The sequence below is a fragment of the Oncorhynchus nerka genome, linkage group LG12 (genome assembly GCF_034236695.1).
Source record: "Oncorhynchus nerka isolate Pitt River linkage group LG12, Oner_Uvic_2.0, whole genome shotgun sequence".
Lineage (NCBI taxonomy): Eukaryota > Metazoa > Chordata > Actinopteri > Salmoniformes > Salmonidae > Oncorhynchus > Oncorhynchus nerka.
The window spans coordinates 59,340,544-59,364,948 of NC_088407.1; the positions used below are offsets into that span (position 1 = coordinate 59,340,544).

Below are 24,405 nucleotides of genomic sequence, written 5' to 3' on the forward strand. Positions count from 1 at the left end.
ACAGTGCTGCTATTCTACTCTAGCTATACTACACAGTGATTCTGTTCTGCTATACTATACAGTGCTACTGTTCTGCTATACTATACAGTACTACTGTTCTGCTATACTATACAGTGCTACTATTCTACTCTAGCTATACTATACAGTGTTACTGTTCTGCTATACTATACAGTGCTACTGTTCTACTCTAGCTATACTACACAGTGATTCTGTTCTGCTATACTATACAGTGCTACTGTTCTGCTATACTATACAGTGCTACTATTCTACTCTAGCTATACTACACAGTGCTACTGTTATGCTATACTACACAGTGCTTCTGTTCTGCTCTACTATACAGTGCTACTATTCCACTCTAGCTATACTACACAGTGCTACTGTTATGCTATACTACACAGTGCTTCTGTTCTGCTATACTATACAGTGCTACTGTTCTGCTATACTATACAGTGCTACTGTTCTACTCTAGCTATACTATACAGTGCTACCGCTCTAATATACTACACAGTACTAATGTTCTGCTATACTATACAGTGCTACTATTATACTCTAGCTATACTATACAGTGCTACTGTTCTGCTCTAGCTATACTATACAGTGCTACTGTTCTGCTATAATATACAGTGCTACTGTTCTGCTCTAGCTATACTATACAGTGCTACTGTTCTGCTCTAGCTATACTATACAGTGCTACTGTTCTGCTATACTATACAGTGCTACTGTTCTGCTATACTATACAGTGCTACTGTTCTGCTCTAGCTATACTATACAGTGCTACTGTTCTACTCTAGCTATACTATACAGTGCTACTGTTCTGCTATACTATACAGTGCTACTGTTCTGCTCTAGCTATACTATACAGTGCTACTGTTCTGCTATACTATACAGTGCTACTGTTCTGCTATACTATACAGTGCTACTGTTCTGCTATACTATACAGTGCTACTGTTCTACTCTAGCTATACTATACAGTGCTACTGTTCTGCTATAATATACAGTGCTACTGTTCTGCTCTAGCTATACTATACAGTGCTACTGTTCTGCTATACTATACAGTGCTACTGTTCTGCTATACTACACAGTGCTACTGTTCTGCTATACTATACAGTGCTACTGTTCTGCTCTAGCTATACAATACAGTGCTACTGTTCTGCTCTAGCTATACTATACAGTGCTACTGTTCTGCTATACTATACAGTGCTACTGTTCTGCTATACTATACAGTACTACTGTTCTGCTATACTATACAGTGCTACTATTCTACTCTAGCTATACTATACAGTGTTACTGTTCTGCTATACTATACAGTGCTACTGTTCTACTCTAGCTATACTACACAGTGATTCTGTTCTGCTATACTATACAGTGCTACTGTTCTGCTATACTATACAGTGCTACTATTCTACTCTAGCTATACTACACAGTGCTACTGTTATGCTATACTACACAGTGCTTCTGTTCTGCTCTACTATACAGTGCTACTATTCCACTCTAGCTATACTACACAGTGCTACTGTTATGCTATACTACACAGTGCTTCTGTTCTGCTATACTATACAGTGCTACTGTTCTGCTATACTATACAGTGCTACTGTTCTACTCTAGCTATACTATACAGTGCTACCGCTCTAATATACTACACAGTACTAATGTTCTGCTATACTATACAGTGCTACTATTATACTCTAGCTATACTATACAGTGCTACTGTTCTGCTCTAGCTATACTATACAGTGCTACTGTTCTGCTATAATATACAGTGCTACTGTTCTGCTCTAGCTATACTATACAGTGCTACTGTTCTGCTCTAGCTATACTATACAGTGCTACTGTTCTGCTATACTATACAGTGCTACTGTTCTGCTATACTATACAGTGCTACTGTTCTGCTCTAGCTATACTATACAGTGCTACTGTTCTGCTCTAGCTATACTATACAGTGCTACTGTTCTGCTATACTATACAGTGCTACTGTTCTGCTCTAGCTATACTATACAGTGCTACTGTTCTGCTATACTATACAGTGCTACTGTTCTGCTATACTATACAGTGCTACTGTTCTGCTATACTATACAGTGCTACTGTTCTACTCTAGCTATACTATACAGTGCTACTGTTCTGCTATAATATACAGTGCTACTGTTCTGCTCTAGCTATACTATACAGTGCTACTGTTCTGCTATACTATACAGTGCTACTGTTCTGCTATACTACACAGTGCTACTGTTCTGCTATACTATACAGTGCTACTGTTCTGCTCTAGCTATACAATACAGTGCTACTGTTCTGCTCTAGCTATACTATACAGTGCTACTGTTCTGCTATACTATACAGTGCTACTGTTCTGCTATACTACACAGTGCTACTGTTCTGCTATACTATACAGTGCTACTGTTCTGCTCTAGCTATACTATACAGTGCTACTGTTCTGCTCTAGCTATACTATACAGTGCTACTGTTCTGCTATACTATACAGTACTACTGTTCTGCTATACTATACAGTGCTACTATTCTACTCTAGCTATACTATACAGTGCTACTGTTCTGCTATACTATACAGTACTACTGTTCTGCTATACTATACAGTGCTACTATTCTACTCTAGCTATACTATACAGTGCTACTGTTCTACTCTAGCTATACTATACAGTGCTACTGTTCTGCTCTAGCTATACTATACAGTGCTACTGTTCTGCTATACTATACAGTGCTACTGTTCTGCTCTAGCTATACTATACAGTGCTACCGCTCTAATATACTACACAGTACTAATGTTCTGCTATACTATACAGTGCTACTGTTCTGCTATACTATACAGTGCTACTGTTCTGCTATACTATACAGTGCTACTGTTCTGCTATACTATACAGTGCTACTGTTTTGCTCTAGCTACCAAACTGGTTGCTACTCTGCCAAGGACTTATATAATCTAATTTATATGCACAGGTGTGTTTCCACACTTCATCCCCCTCGGTGGAGGCCAGGCAGGCAGGGAATACTGTGGACCTGCAGGTGTTGATTGACAGGGCTGTGATGTGACAGTGTATAAATCAGAGCGTGTGAACTGAGCAGCTGTCAGACAGACAGTGAGAATGAAATAGAGTGGGGAGCAAAAAGAACAGGGCCTGTGTTTGTTAGGTCACATGGTGCTGAGAGGTCGTCTCATGGCTAATCTTAGCGTGTCAGGTGTGATAAATTACTAATACGAGAGATAATACGCAAGTCACTGCTCAACACTCAAGGTGAGCAGGAACGACCCTCTTCTGAAGGCATTCCAACGAATAGGCTGAAGCCATGCATTAGAAACAGTGCAGTCTCTCTCAATCCCTCTCTCCCTCTCCAACACTCCCCTGTCTTTCCACTCACAGTGGTGCCTAGTGACCTACTTCTACTTTACTAAACAAAAATCTATAAACTCTAATATAAAGACTCAGCCATGTGGTTTTACCCATGTGCTTGGTTAACTAGAAACTCCGTCATCTCTGTGCTGGAAGCAGGCTTTGTAAATCATCATTTCCTGTCTGTCCTGCATAGTTTAGCCCTGCTCCCCTTGCTCTCTGTCGGCCGTTGGTTGGTTGGGAGTCTGGACCCTGTCCTACAGAGGCAGGGTGAACATGACATACAGTAGTGAAACATGGAGACTGGAGAGCTCTCTGTCAACATGAAGCACACCAACTAGAGGCTAAACAGCCACTGTAATTACAGATGCCAGCAATCAAATAGGCCGAATGTCAGTTTGTGCACAGCTAAGATCCACCCCCCTCCCTCCAACACTAGAGACAGGTAGATTCAACATACTCCCTGAAGAGGAAAGATTGTGTGCATTGTGTGATCTTGGGGAAATAGAAAGTGAAGTCCATTTTGTGTTTTCTTGCCCTCTGTATGATGACTTGAGACATGTTCTGGTTGGTACTCAGCCTGAAGGGTTCTGGCTACAGAATGGACACGGGCTTGAATTCATTTTCCAAAAGGGAGTTTTTGACATTGAACAATTTATTCTCAAAGCCTGGGGGAGAAGGAGAAGTGTATTGTTTGTGTAATGTGTGTCACGACTTCCGCCGAAGTCGGTTCCTCTCCTTGTTCGGGCAGCGCTCATCGTCGGGGGGATTGTGCGATAAATCTCCTGGTAGACGCCGCACTTCCCAGGAGTCATGTGTATCCCCTGTCACAGGCGGAGACGGTGGCTATGGAAACATATGTCACTGAATCCCTGCGTCAGGGGTACATTCGGTCCTCTACTTCACCTGCCTCCTCGAGTTTCTTTTTTGTGAAGAAGAAGAAGGGAGGTCTGTGCCCGTGTATTGACTATAGAGGCCTGAACCAGATCACTGTGAGGTATATATATATATATTTTTTTAAATTGACCTTTATTTAACCAGGCAAGTCAGTTAAGAACAAATTCTTATTTTCAATGACGGCCTAGGAACAGTGGGTTAACTGCCTGTTCAGGGGCAGAACGACAGATTTGTACCTTGTCAGCTCGGGGGTTTGAACTTGCAACCTTCCGGTTACTAGTCCAACGCTCTAACCACTAGGCTACCCTGCCGCCCCGTATAGTTACCCGCTACTGCTCATAGCCACAGCGATTGAGTCAATGCACGGGGCGCGCTTCTTCACCAAACTAGATCTCAGGAGCGTTTACAACCTGGTGCGTATCCGGGAGGGAGACGAGCGGAAGACGTTTTTCAGTACCACCTCAGGGGACTATGAGTACCTCGTCATGCTGTACGGGTTGATGAATGCGCCATCAGTCTTCCAAGCCTTTGTAGACGAGATTTTCAGGGACCTGCACGGACAGGGTGTATTGGTGTATATTGATGACATTCTGATATACTCCGCTACACGCTCCAAGCATGTGTCCCTGGTGCGCAGGGTGCTTGGTCGCCTGTTGGAACATGACCTGTATGTCAAGGCTGAGAAATGCCTGTTCTTCCAGCAGTCCGTGTCATTCCTAGGGTACCGCATTTCCACCTCAGGGGTTGAGATGGAGAGTGACCGCATTGCAGCCGTGCATAATTGGCCGACTCCCACCACGGTCAAGGAGGTGCAGCGGTTCTTAGGGTTTGCCAACTACTACCGGAGGTTTATCAGGGGTTTTGGTCAGGTAGCAGCTCCCATTACCTCACTGCTGAAGGGGGGCCCGGTACGTTTGCAGTGGTCGGTTGATGCGGACAGGGCTTTTGGTCACCTGAGGGCTCTGTTTACCTCGGCTCCCATGCTGGCCCATCCGGATCCCTCTTTGGCGTTCGTAGTGGAGGTGGACGCGTCCAAGGCTGGGATAGGAGCTGTGCTCTTCTCAGAGCTCAGGTACGCCACCGAAGCTCCGCCCCTGTGCCTTCTTCTCGAAGAAGCTCAGCCCGGCGGAGCAAAACTATAGCGTGAGGGACAGGGGGCTGTTGGCTGTCGTCAAGGCCTTGAAGGCGAAGAGATATTGGCTTGAGGGGGCTAGACACCCTTTTCTCATCTGGACTGACCACCGCAATCTGGAGTACATCTGGGCATCGAGGAGACTGAACCCTCGTCAGGCAAGGTGGGCCATGTTTTTCACCAGTTTTGTTTTCACCCTGTCCTACAGACCAGGCTCCCTGAACGTGAAGGCAGACGCACTGTTCCGACTGTATGACACAGAGAAGCGGCCCATGGTTCATACTTCCGTCCTCCTGCTTGGTAGTGCCGGTGGTGTGGGAGCTGGACGCAGACATTGAGCAGGCGTTGCGTGCAGAGCCCGCTCCCATCCAGTGTCCGGCTGAGTGTCTGTACATCCCGTCTGCTGTCCGTGACCAGTTGATCTATTGGGCCCACACGTCACCCTCCTCTGGTCATCCTGATATTGGTCGGACAGTGCGCTGTTTGAGCGGGAGGTACTGGTGGCCTACCTTGGCTAAGATGTGAGGGTTTATGTTTCCTTCTGCTCAGTGTGCGCCCAGTGTAAGGCTCCTAGGCACCTGCCCAGAGGGAAGCTACACCCCTTAACCGTTCCACAATGTCCGTGGTTGCACCTGTTGGTGGATTTCCTTACCAATCTCCCCCCTCACAGGGTAACACCACGATCCTGGTCGTTGTGGATCAGTTCTCTAAATCCTGCTGTCTCCTCCCTCTGCCCGGTCTCCCTACGGCCCTACAGACTGTGCAGGCCTTGTTTACGCACGTCTTCTGGCACTACGGGGTTCCTGAGGATATAGTGTCTGATCGAGGTCCCCAGTTCACGTCGAGGTTCTGGAAGGTGTTCATGGAACGTCTGGGGGTCTCGATCACCCCGAGAGTAATGGGCAGGTGGAGAGAGTAAACCAGGATGTGGGCAGGTTTCTACGGTCTTATTGCCAGGACCGGCCGGGGGAGTCTGCGGTGTTCGTGCCCTGGGCCGAGATGGCACAGAACTCGCTCCGCCACTCCACCACTCCTCCACAAACCTCTCCCCCTTCCAGTGCGAACTGGGGTACCAGCCGGTTCTGGCGCCTTGGCATCAGAGTCAGACCGAGGCTCCTGCGGTGGACGACTGGTTCAGGCGCGCGGAGGAGACATGGGAAGCTGCTCGTGTTCACCTTCAGCGGGCCGTGCTGCGCCAGAAAGTCAGCGCAGACCGTCACCGCAGTGAGGCCCCGGCTCTCGACCCGAAACCTGCCCCTCCGCCTGCCCTGCCGGAAGCTGGGCACGTGGTTTATGGGGCCATTTAAAGTCCTGAGGAGAGCGAATTAGGTTTGTTACAGGTTACAGCTTCCACCCGATTACCGTATTAACCCCTCGTCCCATGTGCCTCTCCTCAGGCTGGTGGTGGCTGGCCCGCTCCAGGAGTCTGAGGTGCAGGAGGTTCCTTCTCCCCCTCTGGATATCGAGGGGGCCCCGGCGTACTCCGTTTGCTCCATACTGGATTCGAGGCGTCGGGCGAGGGGCCTTTAGTACCTTGTGGAGTGGGAGGGGTACGGTCCGGAGGAGAGGTGCTGGGTTCCGGTCGAGGACGTGTTAGACCCTTCAATGCTGCAGGAGTTCCACCGTCTCCGTCCGGCTCGCCCTAAGCCTCGCCATCCCGGTCGTCCCCGATGCCAGTGTCGGCACTCTGCTGGACCATCATCGATCCACTTTTAATTTTCCTTTTGTTTTGTCTTGTCTTCCCCCACACCTGGTCTCAATTCCCTCATTACATGTTGTGTATTTAACCCTCTCTTCCCCCCATGTCTTTGTGCGGAATTGTTTATTGGAAGTGCATGTGCAAGTTTTCTCTGGTGCGCGACGGGTTTTGTACCCATTTGTTTGTTGTTCTGGTTTCTGGAGATTTTATGAATAAAACGGCTCTGTTGATTACCCAGTTTTGCTCTCCTGCACCTGACTTCCCTGCCGCCAATTATGCACTCCCTTACAATGTGACTAGGTGAAAACTGTACTTTGTTATAATTGCCTAATTGTGCATTTAAATTGTTAAATACATTTAATTTGTTTAATGTTTAAAAAACTACATGTTTTGTGAACACATACTTGAACTTGATCGGTCTATAAGAAAGTGGTCAGATGAAGCAGATGCTAAACTACAGGACTGTTTTACTATCACAGACTGGAACATGTTCCGGGATTCTTCCGATAGCATTGAGAAGTACACCACATCAGTCACTGGCTTTATCAATAAGTGCATCAAGGACGTCGTCCCCACAGTGACTGTACGTACATACCCCAACCAGAAGCCATGGATTACAGGCAACATTCGCACTGAGCTAAAGGGTAGAGCCGCTGCTTTCAAGGTGCGGGACTCTAACCCGGAAGCTTACAAGAAATCCTTCTATGCCCTGCGACGAACCATCAAACAGGCAAAGCGTCAATACAGGGCTAAGATTGAATCATACTACACCGGCTCCGATGCTCGTCTTATGTGGCAGGGCTTGCAAACTATTACAGACTACAAAGGGAAGCACAGCCGCGAGCTGCCCAGTGACACAAGCTTACCAGATGAGCTAAATCACTTATATGCTCACTTTGAGGCAAGCAACACTGAGGCATGCATGAGAGCACCAGCTGTTCTGGATGACTGTGTGATCACGCTCTCTGTAGCCGACGTGAGTAAGACCTTTAAACAGGTAAACATACACAAGGCTGCGGGACCAGACGGATTACCAGGACGTGCGCTCCGGGCATGTGCTGACCAACTGGCAGGTGTCTTCACTGACATTTTCAACATGTCTCTGATTGAGTCTGTAATACCAACATGTTTCAAGCAGACCACCATAGTCACTGTGCCCAAGAACACAAAGGCAACCTGCCTAAATGACTACAGACCTTTAGCATTCACGTAGCCATGAAGAGCTTTGAAAGGTTGGTCATGGCTCACATCAACACCATTATCCCAGAAACCCTAGACCCACTCCAATTTGCATACCGCCCAAACAGATACACAATTGATGCAATCTCTATTGCACTCCACACTGCACTTTCCCACCTGGACAAAAGGAACACGTATGTGAGAATGCTATTCATTGACTACAGCTCAGAGTTCAACACCATAGTACCCTCAAAGCTCATCACTAAGCTAAGGATCCTGGGACTAAACACCTCCCTCTGCAACTGGATCCTGGACTTCCTGACGGGCCGCCCGCAGGTGGTGAGGGTAGGTAGCAACACATCTGCCACGCTTATCCTCAACACTGGAGCTCACCAAGGCTGTGTGCTCAGTCCCCTCCTGTACTCCCTGTTCACCCACGACTGCAACACCATCATTAAGTTTGCAGACGACACAACAGTGGTAGAAGTAGGCCTGATCAATGACAAGCCTATGGGGAGGAAGTGAGAGACCTGGCCGGATGGTGCCAGAATAACAACCTATCCCTCAATGTAACCAAGTCTAAGGTGAAGATTGTGGACTTCAGGAAAAGGAGGACCGAACATGCCCCCATTCTCATCGACGGGGCTGTAGTGGAGCAGGTTGAGAGCGTCAAGTTCCTTGGTGTCCACATCAACAATAAACTAGAATGGTCCAAACAGACCAAGACAGTCGTGAAGAGGGCACGACAAAGCCTATTCCCCCTCAGGAAACTAAAAAGTTTTGGCATGGGTCCTGAGATCCTCAAAAGGTTCTACAGCAGCAACATCGAGAGCATCCTGACTGGTTGCATCACTGCATCCTGACTGGTTGCACCACTGGTACGGCAATTGCTCGGCCTCTGACCGCAAGGCACTACAGAGGGTAGTGTGAATGGCCCAGTACATCACTGGGGCTGAGCAGCCTGTCATCCAGGACCTCTACACCAGGCGTGTCAGAGGAAGGCCAAATAATTGTCAAAGACCCCAGCCAACCCAGTCATAGACTGTTCTCTCTACTACCGCATGGCAAGCGGTACCGGAGTGCCAAGTCTAGGAAAAAAGGATTCTCAACAGTTTGTACATACAACCTCAATTGGGCCGACCAACCAGTGCTCCCGCATATTGGCTAACCGGGCTATCTGCATTGTGTCCCACCCACCACGCGCCAACCCCTCTTTTACGCTACTGCTACTCTCTGTTCATCATATATGCATAGTCACTTTAACCATATCTACATGTACATACTACCTCAATCAGCCTGACTAACCGGTGTCTGTATGTAGCCTCGTGTCACGTTCGTCATAAGGAGTAGACCAAGATGCAGCGTCGTATGTTTCCATCCTTTTTTTTGGAATAGAACATTTCAAAGAACAAAAGAACAAAGCGAACAAACGAAACGTGAAGCTAATAATAATGCTCACAGGCAACTAAACATAGACATAGTCAAGATCCCACAAATTACAATGGGGAAATAGCTACCTAAATATGATCCCCAATCAGAGACAACGATAAACAGCTGCCTCTGATTGGGAACCATACCAGGCCAACAGAGATATACAATTCCCCTAGATAACCCATCCTTAATCACACCCCGACCTAACCAACATAGAGAATAAACAGCTCTCTATGGTCAGGGCGTGACACCTCGCTACTTTTATAGCCTCGCTACTGTATATAGCCTGTCTTTTTACTGTTGTTTTATTTCTTTACCTACCTATTGTTCACCCAATACCTTTTTCCACTATTGGTTAGAGCCTGTAAGTAAGCATTTCACTGTAAGGTCTACACCTGTTGTATTCAGCGCACGTGACAAATAAACTTTGATTTGCTATGGTGTCTAATAAGCCTGGGCTGGGCACCAATTGATGTACGACACAAAACAATTATAAATCAAATAGGTTTTCAACCGATAACATAAACCTAAAATGACATGGATATGACTACGATGCAGTGCATGTGCAGGTAAGGTTGTTCTCAAGAGCTCCTACAGTGACTTATTAAGAAAAATCAGTTCCACAGTAGAAAGGGGCCTTTGTGCAGTACTATCTCTCTGGCTGTGACGCAGCTTAGACAGGCAGCGTGAGAGCAGAGCACAACCCCTCCTACCCACACACACTTGGCACAATCTATTTCATTATCTGAATAGAGCTGGCCCTTGTCCTCAGTGAGAAGGGCAATGTTGCATGCCCGGCATTTTGTGTTGGACGCTAGGAGAGGGAAGTAAAGACAGATGTCAACTGACTGACTGACTCCCGGGCTGGAGTGATCAGTTTCATATGACCTGGGGCTTGATTGGTTTATGTCATTAAGGTATTATTTACGGTCTTTCAGATTTCGTAAGGGACATTCACTGATACTCAGGCTCTATGTGTGTCAGTTGCTGCTGCCTCTGGCATTCTAGAAAGTCATTTAGAAATTGGATTTAGGATGGGGGCGAGATTGAATGTTTCTTGAACAAACCTCCCCTGCAATGAGAGGAGCTTAAAGAATGTAGATAATCAGAGCAGAAATGTCAAATGTACCATGATTCTTAAATATTCACGATTGGAAATCCATAAACAACCTTTAAGTGTAAAACATAGAGAGCATTTAGAAACAGAGTATGTAGAAACGCAGGGCAATAGGTTTCTACATTGAACTTTCATTTATACTCTCTCTCCAATGTACAGTTTCCTTCTTCAAATTTAACACAGATGATTTGCTCGTCACACAGACAACGGAGATGACAGCGATTGTATCTAAATGAGGATATTATTGGCAGGCCGAACTATGAAGGCAGCCTTCATTCTGACCCAGATAGTAGCTCTTCTAGCCCCTCTGTTGTCAATTTGTCCTTGTTAACATTTCAAGTGTAAAGAATTATTGAACATGGACAAAGGATGGTTCGGAACCCACTGAAGTCCTGTCAAATGAACAATGAGACTGTTCTCACATCTCTATCAAAGGGGAGGTTTAGAAGGAACAATTTGCAACATGGTTCATGCAATGCAATACTAGCCAGTCTTCATGTTCTATGCCTGTAGATGAAACTGTATCTTGTTCACTTAGTCCGCAAAGGCCAAGAAGAGTTATTTACAGAACTCATATCGATTAATTATGAGCCTCAACAGCACACAAACAGGCTAATAGGGACAAAACATTCTACTGCTTTGAATTCTGATCAACATCATATTTCTCGTATTGTTTTAAAGGAAGAAGCCAATTTTGACCTTTAAAGGTACAATATGCAGAAATCGCTCCACCCTTTTCTGGATGAAAAACTTCAAATAGTTTGCCTAATTTCAGTTTATGTGACAAAACAAGCAGTCATTTTGTGGAGAATCTTTGTACAATCTAAAACTCTGTGGAATAACTTTTCCATAACCAAAAATATTGTATTTTCAGCTGTTTGAAGCTGCTGTGCAAAACCGACAATAAAAGATGCAAAAACAAAACTTAAGGACGAGAAGCATAAAAAGAGTACATATGGAACATATCTACCGCTTCTTAGACTTGCTTAAAATGAGAATGACAGATCTATAAATCATATTTCTATGTGAATTTGGTCAGGTTGCCTAAAAAGTGACATATTGCAGCTTTAAGGAAAAATAAGGTTTCTGTCTGTTTGAATCTAGTCTCTGTAGTCTTGCATTCTGGGAAGCCTGGTGATCGAGGGTTCACAAGATTAATAAAAAATGGATGAGGGGCAGACTTAAGCCGGCTCAGAGGGAAATTGTGTGGTGGCTGGGTGGCTGTGTGTGTGTGTGTGTGTGTGTGTGTGTGTGTGTGTGTGTGTGTGTGTGTGTGTGTGTGTGTGTGTGTGTGTGTGTGTGTGTGTGTGTGTGTGTGTGTGTGTGAGAGAGAGAGAATGGGGGGACATTACTGCGATGAGAATTGATTCAGATTAGATTATTCCCACATGAGTAACACTATCTATCCGCCTGCATACACCAGCCTCCCTCCAGCCATGACTATACTAGGCTGAACATTGGTCCTCTATTCTGTGTCTCTTACCACAAATATTTTTGACAGGATAGGAGTAACACTGCTTACTGGTCCAGAATCCATCACTAAGAAAGGCTTCTTAACTATTCTTCACGGTCTATAAACAAATGAAGTGGACAGTAAAAAAGCTAACTGCGGGAAATTGCTGTTGAAAAGAGAGAGAGAGTACAAGCAACATTGGTGAGGTCATCAATGCAGTTACAATGTAGTTACAGGTTAATGTAATAATGATGTAACTGCTTTAATTGAAGCACTAGGCAAACACTTGTTTCATGACCTCTGTATCTTCCCTTACCCAATTTGGACTGATGGAATGCAGCCAAACACTAAGCCAGGGTCACGCTATTGCACTCTTACCCTGATCAAAGGATTGGAGGTCAAATGGCACTACCAGACATCCTGGTTATACACTGAGTGTACAAAACATTAGGAACACCTTCCTAATATTGAGCTGCACCCCCTTTAGCCCTCAGAACAGCCTCAATTTATCGGGGCATGGACTCTACAAGGTGTCGAAAGCGTTTCACAGGCATGCTGGCCCATGTTGACTCCAATGCTTCCCACAGTTGTGTCAAGTTGTCTGGATGTCCTTTGGGTGGTGGACCATTCGTCAAACACATGGGAAACAGTTAAGCGTGAAAAACCCAGCAGTGTTGCAGTTCTGGACACACTCAAACCGGTGCGCCTGGCACCTACTACCATACCCCGTTCAAAGGCACTTAAATATTTTGTCTTGTACATTCAACCAATGAATGGCACACATACACAATCCATGAATCAATTCTCTCAAGGCTTAAAAACCCTTCATCTACTCTTATTGAAGTGTATTTAACAGGTGACATCAATAAGGTTTATAGTTTTCACCTGGATTCACCTGGTCAGTCTATGTCATGGAAAGAGCAGGTGTTCCTAATGTTTTGTACACTCAGTGTACAATGTAAGAGCAGGCAACTCTTTGCTGTAGTGACATATGGGATGCAATGGCTAACAGTCAATGTCACATTATTTAACGACCCAAGGCTTGTCAATGTAACCATGAGATACAGTTTATTAGGGCAAGATTAAGAGACTGTCAGGCAATTCTGAAGTTCTGCTGCACTTCTGCTTCTTAAGCCACATCCCAAATCCTAATTATTTTTTCTGCAACCCATACGCCTGTTGAGGGTGAGTCTTTGTCAGCTGGCAGCCTGTGAACTCAGTAGGGAGTGGTTTAGGAGGAGGTGCAGAGCACTAAGAGAACAAATTGGCAATGCTTCAGTTAACATTGTTTTCATGACAGCGGTAGTGGGTTTGAACTGCATGTCAACCCAGAGCCTTTGATCTGGAACCCCATCCAACCACTCCTGCCCCCGGAGATTCAATGGTTAAGAGAGGCTCATCAGCATGGGATAGAAATCAAATCAGTCTCAGGCTCTGTTCTCTCTCTCTCTCTCTCTCACTCGCGCTCTCTCTCTCTCTCTGTCTGTTGGGCAGCTTTTCATACTGAGTCACATGCCAAGGACAAAGCAAGCACATCAGGCCAGTCACAACCAAAACAGGATGATCAGAAACATTTTTAGACAGATTGTCAAGCGATGACTGTGACAGCTAGCACTGGAACACTGTTTACTCTGTCTCCTAGAGGGAAATACAGAGAGCAAATAGCTTTAGTCAGTGCGAAAACTCCCACAGTGTTAAGTAAAAACAGTTATTGCTGTTTGACCGCTGTAACAGACCATTTCCAAAACATCCCCAGGCTGTATGGGCTGGGTGAAAAACTGCAGATATAAAGCCCAGGTGCTGTAGTCTACACATCAATCATTCTATAATCTCTCTTACAGCTAAGTAAACATAACAGCCGTTCCATTCCAGTGTTGTACTGAAGCCAGATCAAGGACAAACTCTGAGAGACACGTCACACAGAGGAGTGAAGCATTGATGTCAACGTTAGTGTCAAGACGGGACAGGAAAGAATGGGAGGTGGGAGGATTGTTGTGATTTTTAATAACACTAACTCACCTGTTGCCGTGGAGAGGCTGGTGGAATTCCATTTGGAAGTCGCTGGTAGTCTGCTGAGGTTCAGGTCCAGCCGTGTGATGGTCCGCTTGTTGCCATTCTTATCTATGACCTCCGTGGTGACTTTGGGCGCTTCTTTGGATCCAGTCCGGGGGCTGTCACTGTCCGTCCCCTGGCAAACATCCTCGTCAGAAAGGAGCAGGATGCGATGGTTGAGCTGGGGGCTGGGGAGCTTGGTCAATAGAGGGGACAGCACTGGGGACATGCTCTGCAGACTGTTGGTGGCAGGGTATGAGGTGTTGAACACCCCACACAGAGAGGGTGAACAGGGACTCTTACTGTGGGATTTGGTAGAGGAGGCCTCAGTAGGGTGTGAGAGAGGTAGCCTTAGCCCCTCTGCAGGTTTGGTCCCTACCGTATCCCTAATATCCCCGTTTAGACTCCTCCATTCCCCAAACTCCTGCTGACAGCTGCTGGTCCTCGGCTGAGGTGCAACTGATTCAGCCTCTGGATAGAACTCTTTGGATCTGTTTGGGCTCACATGGCTAGCACGTTGAACTGTGGCCTCATTTTCCTGCACCTTGGCCACCACCCTAACCCCTGTGTCCCTCCTGTTGATCTCATCATAGAGCTGGTGGGCTGACTTGTCCTCAGACCGCATGGGACGAATGTTGTTCCCACTCAGCATATACTCCCGTTCGATATGATCCTGAACGTTTTCCAATAAACTACAGGAAGAAGCTTCATAGCCCAAGCAGAGTTCACTGTCATACTCAGACATGTCAGTGCAGTCCAGGTTTGGCTCAGAGGCTAGAGAGTCGTCCTCCATGAAGTCCCAGCCCTCCCTGGCAATATGGAAGTGCTCCTCCACAGGGAGGATGGGGTTGCTGGCCACAGCTCGGAGAGATGCTAGGGTCCCATGAACTCTCTGCTCCTCCACCACTGGGACAAGGCTGGATTGATTCCGGGTCTGAGCCAAGGACTGGACAGATAAAGACTCAACTGCAGTGCTCCCTAGCCCTACTTTCTTCTTCATCTTGCTATGCAGGAACTCTTCTGCACTGTCTAACTTCTTCACACCCAGCTTCTTCAGCTTTCTGCCCCGTGAGGAGGCTCTCTTGTGCTCCGGGGACAAGGAGAGAGCATGTTGAGCATTACTACTGAGGACCTGTCCTGAGAAGCTCCCACAACCCTCCCTGTGACCCTGGAGCTTCCCATCCTGATTACCCATCCTGACTTTGTTGGCGCAGTCTCCGCACAGAGATAAGAGATCAGTCAGCAACTGGTGGTGCTCCGTGGCCAGCCAGCAGAGCTCAGCAACAGCTTCCTTTGTTGCCTGGTAGGAGTTGAGGAGTTCGGCTGCGGACTCATAAGACTGGCCTCTTTGTTTGGCTGCCGTGGGATCCACCTCTCCCTGGTCTTGGTCATTACTGGGCTGGGCCCACAGAGGGGTGTGGCTCTTGTATGTAAACACTGGGGCCCTCCCCTTGGGGAGATAGAGGCTGATACTGCATAGCTCGCGGACGGGCTCATAGAGATGCAGGACAGTATGCCTGTCCTCCATTATGGGCGCCATGCTAATCGCTTAAGCACTTTAATTAAATGGACTGCTGTCCCCTGACGCTGGTGTATTTGGAGATGGACTGCAGAGGAAGAGTCTGAGGAGCTCTGTGTTAATCACCTGGCTGATCGAACTCCTGTCAAAGAAAAATAGGCTTTCATTGAAACAAACAGTCATAAATATGTCTGAGTAAATGTAAAACATGTCAATAACTACGCAGTAACAGCTGTCAATCAATTTTAAGTCATGATACAAAATGAATGTGTCTTGTTAGACATTTCAAATCGAAAGTTGTCTTTTATCTTTAAACTAACACCAACACAATAGTCTAATATTAGCATCAATGGTCCCTCAAGACAAAGTGCAGAAAGAAGAATGTTATAAAAGTCCTAAAGGGCCAGTGTTCACAGAGTAAACATTGCTTTGTTATTGAGTGAATACAACATAAAGGTAGAACAAAAGGACAAAAAGAAAGAACAAAATCTTTAAGGCTTTGCTATTCCATTGAAAATAACAGGTGCACAATTGGAAATGCTTAGCACAACAGAAGTCTGTGCTTTTGACAAATAAGCAACAAAAGCCAGACCATTTTAATGAAACAAAAAATCTTTGGCATTATATCAAGTAATACATCTTAGTTTCATTAGTTAATGCACTCCACTGCCTCAGTCCTGAATGTAACCTTGAATAGAGATGTACTTAAGTTACATTTAGGCTAAGCATTTGCACAGAGGAGGTGTTTGTGAGATACATCTCCATATCATATATATATATATATATATATATATATATATATATATATATATATATATATATATATATATATATATATATATAGTATACTCTACATTATGCCCCTACAGCAAACTCATGGATGATTGTCTTTAACTGGTGTAACACAGATCATTCTGATATCCACCGTACTATACATTAGACCAGATCATAGCATGGGGCCGTGCATTATATAAACTGCTGGTCAAATAAGCGGGCTCATTTACGAGTACAAAACAGTCAGGATCTAGTAAATTAACATCGTAGAAATTCGTCACTGGTGGACAGCAGATCTATTCATTATGTATTGCATACCAACGCAATCCTAGTCTCGCGGGGCCATCCTTCAAATCTAATGTAATCATAATCTACCAACAAAAATGACACAAAAATATTTGACTGATACCTAGAAAGACAGACGTTTCTCATCACGGCATTAGTCAATTGTTGAAGTCTTCACCCACATTATCATCATCAAAACAAACTATAATGTTTATTGAAGCACTGACAACCCTACTAAAAGGCATTCCATCAACATTTCACAAGCTGCGTCAAGGATGTCCCACAATGTGAAGAGAGGAGTCATAGGCATATGCAATATATTAGTACCACATGATTATATAAAAAATCGATAATTTCCCCTCTAAATAAATGTATCTGTACTGTACATCACTGAGCAGAACTGCTTACGTAGGATTTCACCTTGTAGCAGCAAGCCATTTAATAAATGCGTCTCTATCCCGTTTCACAAACTATACACAATATTTATCGTCAAAATAAACTATTCCATTCTGCGTTACGTTATTAGATTCCATACCCGAGGTAAAACTGTATGGCAATAAGTTGAGCGTCTCCTCTAAATGTTCTCTAATAGGAAGCATTCCAGTGTCCTAATTCAATAGTCAAAAGCATGGAGATATCCAACGCACCTTCCGCAGATTTATGCTTTAGCAAATAAACTGCGATTTCCCTATTTTAGCTCCATGTCAAATATTTTCTCCACATCTTCTCTTCTCAATGGAGACAGCGACCACTGCAGCCAGCGGATAGCAGAGTTTATCCTTCTTGACAGACACGAGTTTGAGCCAATTGGAGAGCTCAGCGTTTCTTTGACGCTCTCTTATTTTTGTACCCAAGCACACTGAATCGGAGCTGCAGCAGTTCTCAGGTAGCCTGACGTCTCACACTGAATTATTCCAATAGTGTGCAACTGCAGCCTGCAATTCGGGCGTTCCTGCATGTGGGCATTCCTGCATGGCCCTTCCGCGAGCATCCCATTGCTTCCTTCCTTGAATAATTTTGGGTAACGATTAGTTTTCATGCAAATTGTTATGGTTATTGTCATAATTGTTTTTTGTGTTGAAAAACGTTTTCAGCTTGTAATGCATCTTTGAATTCCCTCCTCCTAAAATTAATGCATTTAGCCAATTAACAGCATTGCAATCTGCTTAGTTTGGGTCCTGAATGCTTATTGTCTGAATTAGTGTTTCATGTTATATTTATGTTGGTAACCAGTTTATAATAGCAATAAGGTGCCTCTGGGGGTTGTGGTACACGACCAATATACCACACCCCCCATGCCCTGTTGCTTAACTATATACCTGGTGTATTATGGTAGGCCTACCTCTAAATTAGACTATACTTCAATGTGTGTAAGATAGTGGACCTTACTGCCTGGTCAGGGCGGTGCAGTACAAACCATCAGGAGTCAGGCAGGATTCAGGTGCAAATGGTGTGATTTATTTACAGGTGCAGAAGGTGAATAAAAAGTAGATCCAAAATAATTGCAATTAGCCTTGGGATGAGTTCATAGCGTTACAAAATATAATAAATAAGAAACAATCATCTAAATGGCCAATATTCAGAAGTTACAACTGGTGAACACATAATACTGTAAAGTATACGCTAGGATTCGAGAAGCAGGTGCAGAAGGTGAGTTTAATGATGTGACTAAGTCAATAAACAAAACAGGAAAGGAAAGGCAAAGGGGGATACCTAGTCAGTTGTACAACTGAATGCCTTCAACTGTAATCTGTCTCCCGCATTTAACCCAACCCCTCTGAATCAGAAAGGTGCAGGGGGCTGCCTTTCACCCGGGGAACAGTGGGTTAACTGCCTTGCTCAGGGGAGAATGACAGATTTTTACCTTGTCAGCTCAGGGAAGTCAGAAGTTAACATACACTTAGGTTGGAGTCAAACTGTTTTTTCAACCACTCCACAAATTTCTTGTTAACAAACTATAGTTTTGGCAAGTCGGTTAGGACATCTACTTTGTGCATGACAAGTCAATTTTCCAACAATTGTTTACAGATGAATTAACTCACTTATAATTCATTGTATCACAATTCCAGTGGGTCAGAAGTTTATACACACTAAGTTGACTGGGCCTTTAAACAGCTTGGAAAATTATGTAATGGCTTTAGAAGCTTCTGGTAGGCTAATTGACATCATTTGAGTCAATTTGAGGTGTACCTCAGTGACCCTTTGATTGACATCATGGGAAAATCAAAAGAAATCAGGCAAGAACTTTGTAGACCTCCACAAGTCTGGTTCATCCTTGGGAGCAATTTCCAAATGCCCGAAGGTACCACGTGCATCTGTAAAAACAATAGTACGCAAGTATAAACACCATGGGACCACGCAGCCATCATACCGCTCAGGAAGGAGACGCGTTCTGTCTCCTAGAGATGAACATACTTTGGTGTGAATTGTGCAAATCAATCCCAGAACAAGGTTTGGAGGATAAAAGGGGAGGCTTGCAAGCCGAAGAACACCATCCTAACCGTGAAGCACGGGGGAGGCTGCATCATGTTGTGGGGGTGCTTTGCTGCAGGAGGGACTGGTGCACGTCACAAAATAGATGGCATCATGAGGGAGGAAAATTATGTGGATATATTGAAGCAACATCTCAAGACATCAGTCTATAAGTTAAAGCTTGGTCGCAAATGGGTCTTGCAAATGGAGAATGACCCCAAGCATACTTCCAAAGTTGTGGCAAAATGGCTTAAGGGCAACAAAGTCAAGGTATTGGAGTGGCCATCACAAAGCCCTGACCTCAATCCTATAGAAAATATGTGGGCAGAACTGAAAAAACTTGTGCGAGCAAGGAGGCCTACAAACCTGACTCAGTTACACCAGCTTTGTCAGGAGGAATTGTCCAAAATTCAACCAATTTATTGTGGGAAGGTTGTGGAAGGCTACCCGAAATGTTTGACCCAAGTTGAACTATTTGAAGGCAATGCTCCCAAATACTAATTTAGTGTATGTAAACTTCTGCCCCACTGGGAATGTGATGAAAGAAATAAAAGCTGAAATAAATCACTCTCTACTATTATTCTGACATTTCACATTCTTAAAATAAAGTGGTGATCCTAACTGACCGAAGACTGGGAATTTTTACTAGGATTAAATGTCAGGAATTGTGAAAAACTGAGTTTAAATGTATTTGGCTAAGGTGTATGTAAACTTCCGACTTCAACTGTACATGTTGCTAGCTATACGTATATTATAGTTATATGTCTGTCATATTGAGGTATCTAGCTATAAGTTAAACCTGATCAATCAAATAGATAGGTGTAAGCAATTATGGTAATTCCAAATGCCCTTTCCTAGGTGTATGTAGGAGTGAAAGTGAGAGAGGTGGGAAGAGTGGAAGACAGACAGAGAGATAGGAACAGAGAAAGACAGCAGCGCAAATGTACTTAGACTTGAGTATTTCAACAACTCCTCTCTTCCAACTTGTTAGGCAATCACATGTCCCTACGGTGGATGGATGGTCAGCCACGCAGGAGGGTGATTTTTACTAAGGAGGAGAAGGAGGCCGTGCTGTCCGAGATGCATGCTGGCCATTTCGGAGAGAAGCACATGACAAGCAAAATCAACCTACGCTTCTTCTGACGGGGAATTGAAATAACCTTTTATAAATCACATTCTATTATATCTGAAATCATTATTATTTCAATGAATGTCATATCAGAGAGCACACTGTTTCAATTTGTCACTTTCTAGCCTGCCAGAAGTTTGAGAGGGCGAAGACTGTGGCGCCGGAGTTGAAGCCCATCAAAGTTGTTTCACCATGGTAAGTGTCCCAATTCAAATTTTGTCCTGATAAATTGTCTTGTAATGGTTGCTTCATTTGACCATAGTAGAGTTTATAGAAAGTGTGTGCGTGTGTCAGTATCCTTACAAATATGAAAATCTGCATAACACAGATACGGGTAATAATAAAGTCATCTCTCTAACATTTAAATGTTAGGGGTGGACCTCATCAGACACTTCACCAAATCCAGGAATGGCAACAGCTGGTGTCTGACGGCGACCAATCACTTTACCAAGTGGGTGGAGGCAGTACTCATTAAGGTCAGTAGAGGAAGAGAATGTGCTTAACTCTAAATTCCCTTCTGTAACCCATTAAAAAGGGTGCTTGGAACCAAAAATGTATTTTCGTTTTGTATGATACCCATCAAGGATGAGACTGGTGAGGCCACCTCAAGGCGATGGAGATCTTCAACACCCACGGTTCTCCTGAGGCCATCTTGAGTGAACGAGGTGATGAATGCTGGAACAAGGTACGGATGTTATAGAGTCGCAATTCAACGGCTCAGACACAAGAGGTATGTGGCAGGGTCTACAGTCAATCACGGATTACAAAAAGAAAACCAGCCCCGGCGCGGACCAGGATGTCTTGCTCCCAGGATGTCTTGCTCCCAGGATGTCTTGCTCCCAGGATGTCTTGCTCCCAGGATGTCTTGCTCCCAGAATGTCTTGCTCCCAGGATGTCTTGCTCCCAGGATGTCTTGCTCCCAGGATGTCTTGCGCAGCAGCGCCTCTTCAACCTCAGGAGGCTGAAGAAATTCAGCTCGTCACCAAAAGCACTCACAAACTTTTACAGATGCACAATCGAGAGCATCCTGTCGGGCTGTATCACCGCCTGGTACGGCAACTGCTCCGCCCACAACCATAAGGCTCTCCAGAGGGTAGTGAGGTTTGTACAACGCGTCACTGGGGGCAAACTACCTGCCCCCCAGGACACCTACACCACCCGATGTCACAGGAAGGCCATAAAGATCATCAAGGACAACAACCACCCGAGCCACTGCCTGTTCACCCCGCTATCATCCAGAAGGCGAGGTCAGTACAGGTGCCTCAAAGCAGGGACCGAGAGACTGAAAAACAGCTTCTATCTCAAGGACATCGGACTGTTAAACAGCCACCACTAACATTGAGTGGCTGCTGCCAACATACTGACTCAACTCCAGCCACTTTAACCACTTTAATAATGGAAAATTGATGTAAAAAATGTATCACTAGCCACTTTAAACAATGCCACTTAATATAATGTTTACATACCCTACATTACTCATCTCATATGTATATACCGTACTCTATACCATCTACTGCATCTTGCCATCTTTATGTAATACATGTATCACTAACCACTTTAAACAGTGCCACTTTTATGTTTACATACCCTACATTACTCATCTCATATGTATACACGGTACTCGATACCATCTACTGCATCTTGCCTATGCCGTTCTGTACCATCACTCATTCATATATCTTTATGTACATATTCTTTATCCCTTTACACTTGTGTGTATAAGGTAGTTGTTGTGGAATTGTTAGGTTAGATTTTCTCATTGGTTATTACTGCATTGTCGGAACTAGAAGCACAAGCATTTCTCTACACTCGCATTAACATCTTCTAACCATGTGTATGTGACAAATACAATTTGATTTGATATTCTGTCACCACTGGTTTGTTTTGTTTTATTACATTTTTGGGTTTTCCATGGTACATAATCAGAAATATTACTATATCTTAGTGTCAGATATCGCTTTCCTCCTCCTCCATATTTGGTGAATTGAACAGTGGGATAACAACCTGAAGGTAATTCTCTTTGCACAAAACAGCAGCGTCCAGGTCTCCACCGAGTACGGACGGGAGCCGCAACTGTTGACTGAGCTAAACAATGCAATTGTATATACAATTATTGCTTATACTGTAGTCTTTCTAATTTGTGATTGACTTAGTGTTGTTTGTCTATTGCTATTTTTATATAACGCACTTTCAGATCACTGAAACCCCACCTGATATGATGGAAGTTGTCGAACCAGATCAGAACGCCTTTGAGTACCACCTTCAAGCACAGACTGAGAAGGATGGAGGTGTTTGACCAGGTAAAAATGATTGTCCTCTGTTAATTTATTTTCTGGCCCTCCAAGATATTTGTAAGATGTATTTGTAATATGAAATATAATTGCATTTTTTTCCTGTTATCAATCAAGGTGAGCCTGAACATCGACAAGGCGCAGGAGGAGAGCTACCGGAGCAGAATCAAGAAGGTGACCAGGTGCTACGACATCCGGGCGAATTACTTGGTTTGGAAGAAGGACAAAAGGTGAGACCTGGGAAACCTCGCTGTTCTTTCGCTCCCAGCTGGGGTCACCATCTGTTGAGGTGAATATAGAACATCAAATAACTATTTGGATTTGCACACAAAATAACCTGAAGCTAGTTTTAGTTTCCCCTAACACTAATATTGTCTTCCTAGGGTTACCTCGGTGGAAGCCAGCAATCTTCTCCAGTTGGACGGTCAACCACTGATGCCCTACACGTCGATGAAGCCCAATAGATAAAGTATATTAAGCTTTGGTTGACATTTGAGAAAGCAAGAAATGGTAGTTATGCTGAGCTTAGAAAAATGTACCTCTTCAATTTACCTCTCCAAATGACTTTAGGACCATCGACTGTCTGAGCCCCCCAGGACGTGTCCCATCCACCAGAGCCAGTGAGTTTGGAGGGGGACCAGCTTGAGGTAGGCTATACCTTCCAAAACGATTGAAAAGTACATAATCACCCATTTATAAACACTGCACTAACCCAGCAAATTCTCCCAGTACAGTGTAACCTGTGTTTGCTTGTTTACGTCCGTCTCCTCCCTTTAACTAGATCCTAGGGGTTCTGCAACACCCAGACGTGGAGCCACCTGATGTCCTCCATTACATCATCTGCAGCTACTGTTGTCATGTCATTATCTGCTAAGAATGTTCTTGCTATCATACTGGGCACAATGAGAGACACACAGATTAACTAAAAACACTACCAACACTCAGAACAAAGAGAGGTTCTGCCTGGACTTTGCAGTCTCCCTCTTCAAGTCCACCTTCCGAGAATGGTCTGTTGAGAAGAAGCAATAGACGGAACCTCCCAACCAACCTCCATATTCCATACACCAGAATTCATTGTTTGTCTGCCATGTGTGTACAATTAAAAAATAAAATAAACTACTTGTGAAAATAAATTGCCTCAACTGCACCAACAAAAAAAAAGTTAACTGTTTTAAAAGGTGTAAGGTATCCTTTGATGGCATTTATTCAATGTATCCTAGGACCTACCATGGAAACCTAAATATTCAACCACAAGGTTGTACTAATGAGCTATGCGAGGAAAAAAACAAAAACAGGATTACTCAAATTTCAGTGTAGATAAAGAGAAAAATAAACATGACATGACAGCCAGACAACCCAGTGTATGAAGCAAATGGATTTGCATATGAATAGTGGAAATTAGCTGACTTTGATCTGTAAGGTAAGTAACTTTAATGTGTCAAGCAGATTACAATTTTTTTTACATTTCCAAAACATAGCAACGTTAAAGACATGGATTTCGTTGTAATGTTAACAAGGTTCCCAAAAGTAGTTTAGCTAATAAAATAAACATTGCTTAACAAAATTGTCACGGATATCAGCCTTGTTTGCATAGCGGTGATGAAAATAACATTTAGGCTGTAATGATCTCCACAATT

General features: G+C 44.4%; 1 protein-coding gene and 2 long non-coding RNA genes across 4 annotated transcripts in view; 2 read left to right on the plus strand and 1 right to left on the minus strand.

Annotated features, from left to right (window-relative positions):
- The window catches only part of LOC115138469 (formin-like), a 122,803-nt gene extending 106,867 nt beyond the window's left edge, over positions 1–15,936 (minus strand). The window contains exon 1 of the mRNA XM_029675342.2: positions 14,266–15,936. Coding sequence (XP_029531202.2) covers positions 14,266–15,838 — 1,573 coding nt within the window. The 5' untranslated portion in view covers positions 15,839–15,936. The remainder of the gene's footprint in view (positions 1–14,265) is intronic.
- Positions 10,459–22,297, plus strand: LOC115138470 (uncharacterized). The gene is made up of 4 exons (XR_003864954.2): positions 10,459–10,593; positions 20,340–20,672; positions 20,850–20,953; positions 21,062–22,297. It is a non-coding gene; the product is annotated as an uncharacterized LOC115138470 (long non-coding RNA).
- A 593-nt stretch (positions 22,298–22,890) lies between these two features.
- Positions 22,891–23,850, plus strand: LOC115138962 (uncharacterized). Of its 2 annotated transcripts, none has more exons than XR_003865039.2 (4): positions 22,891–23,057; positions 23,152–23,237; positions 23,339–23,415; positions 23,550–23,850. It is a non-coding gene; the product is annotated as an uncharacterized LOC115138962 (long non-coding RNA). The 2 variants fall into 2 exon arrangements; XR_003865040.2 differs by having other exon boundaries at positions 22,891–22,998.
- Positions 23,851–24,405: the final 555 nt, after the last annotated feature.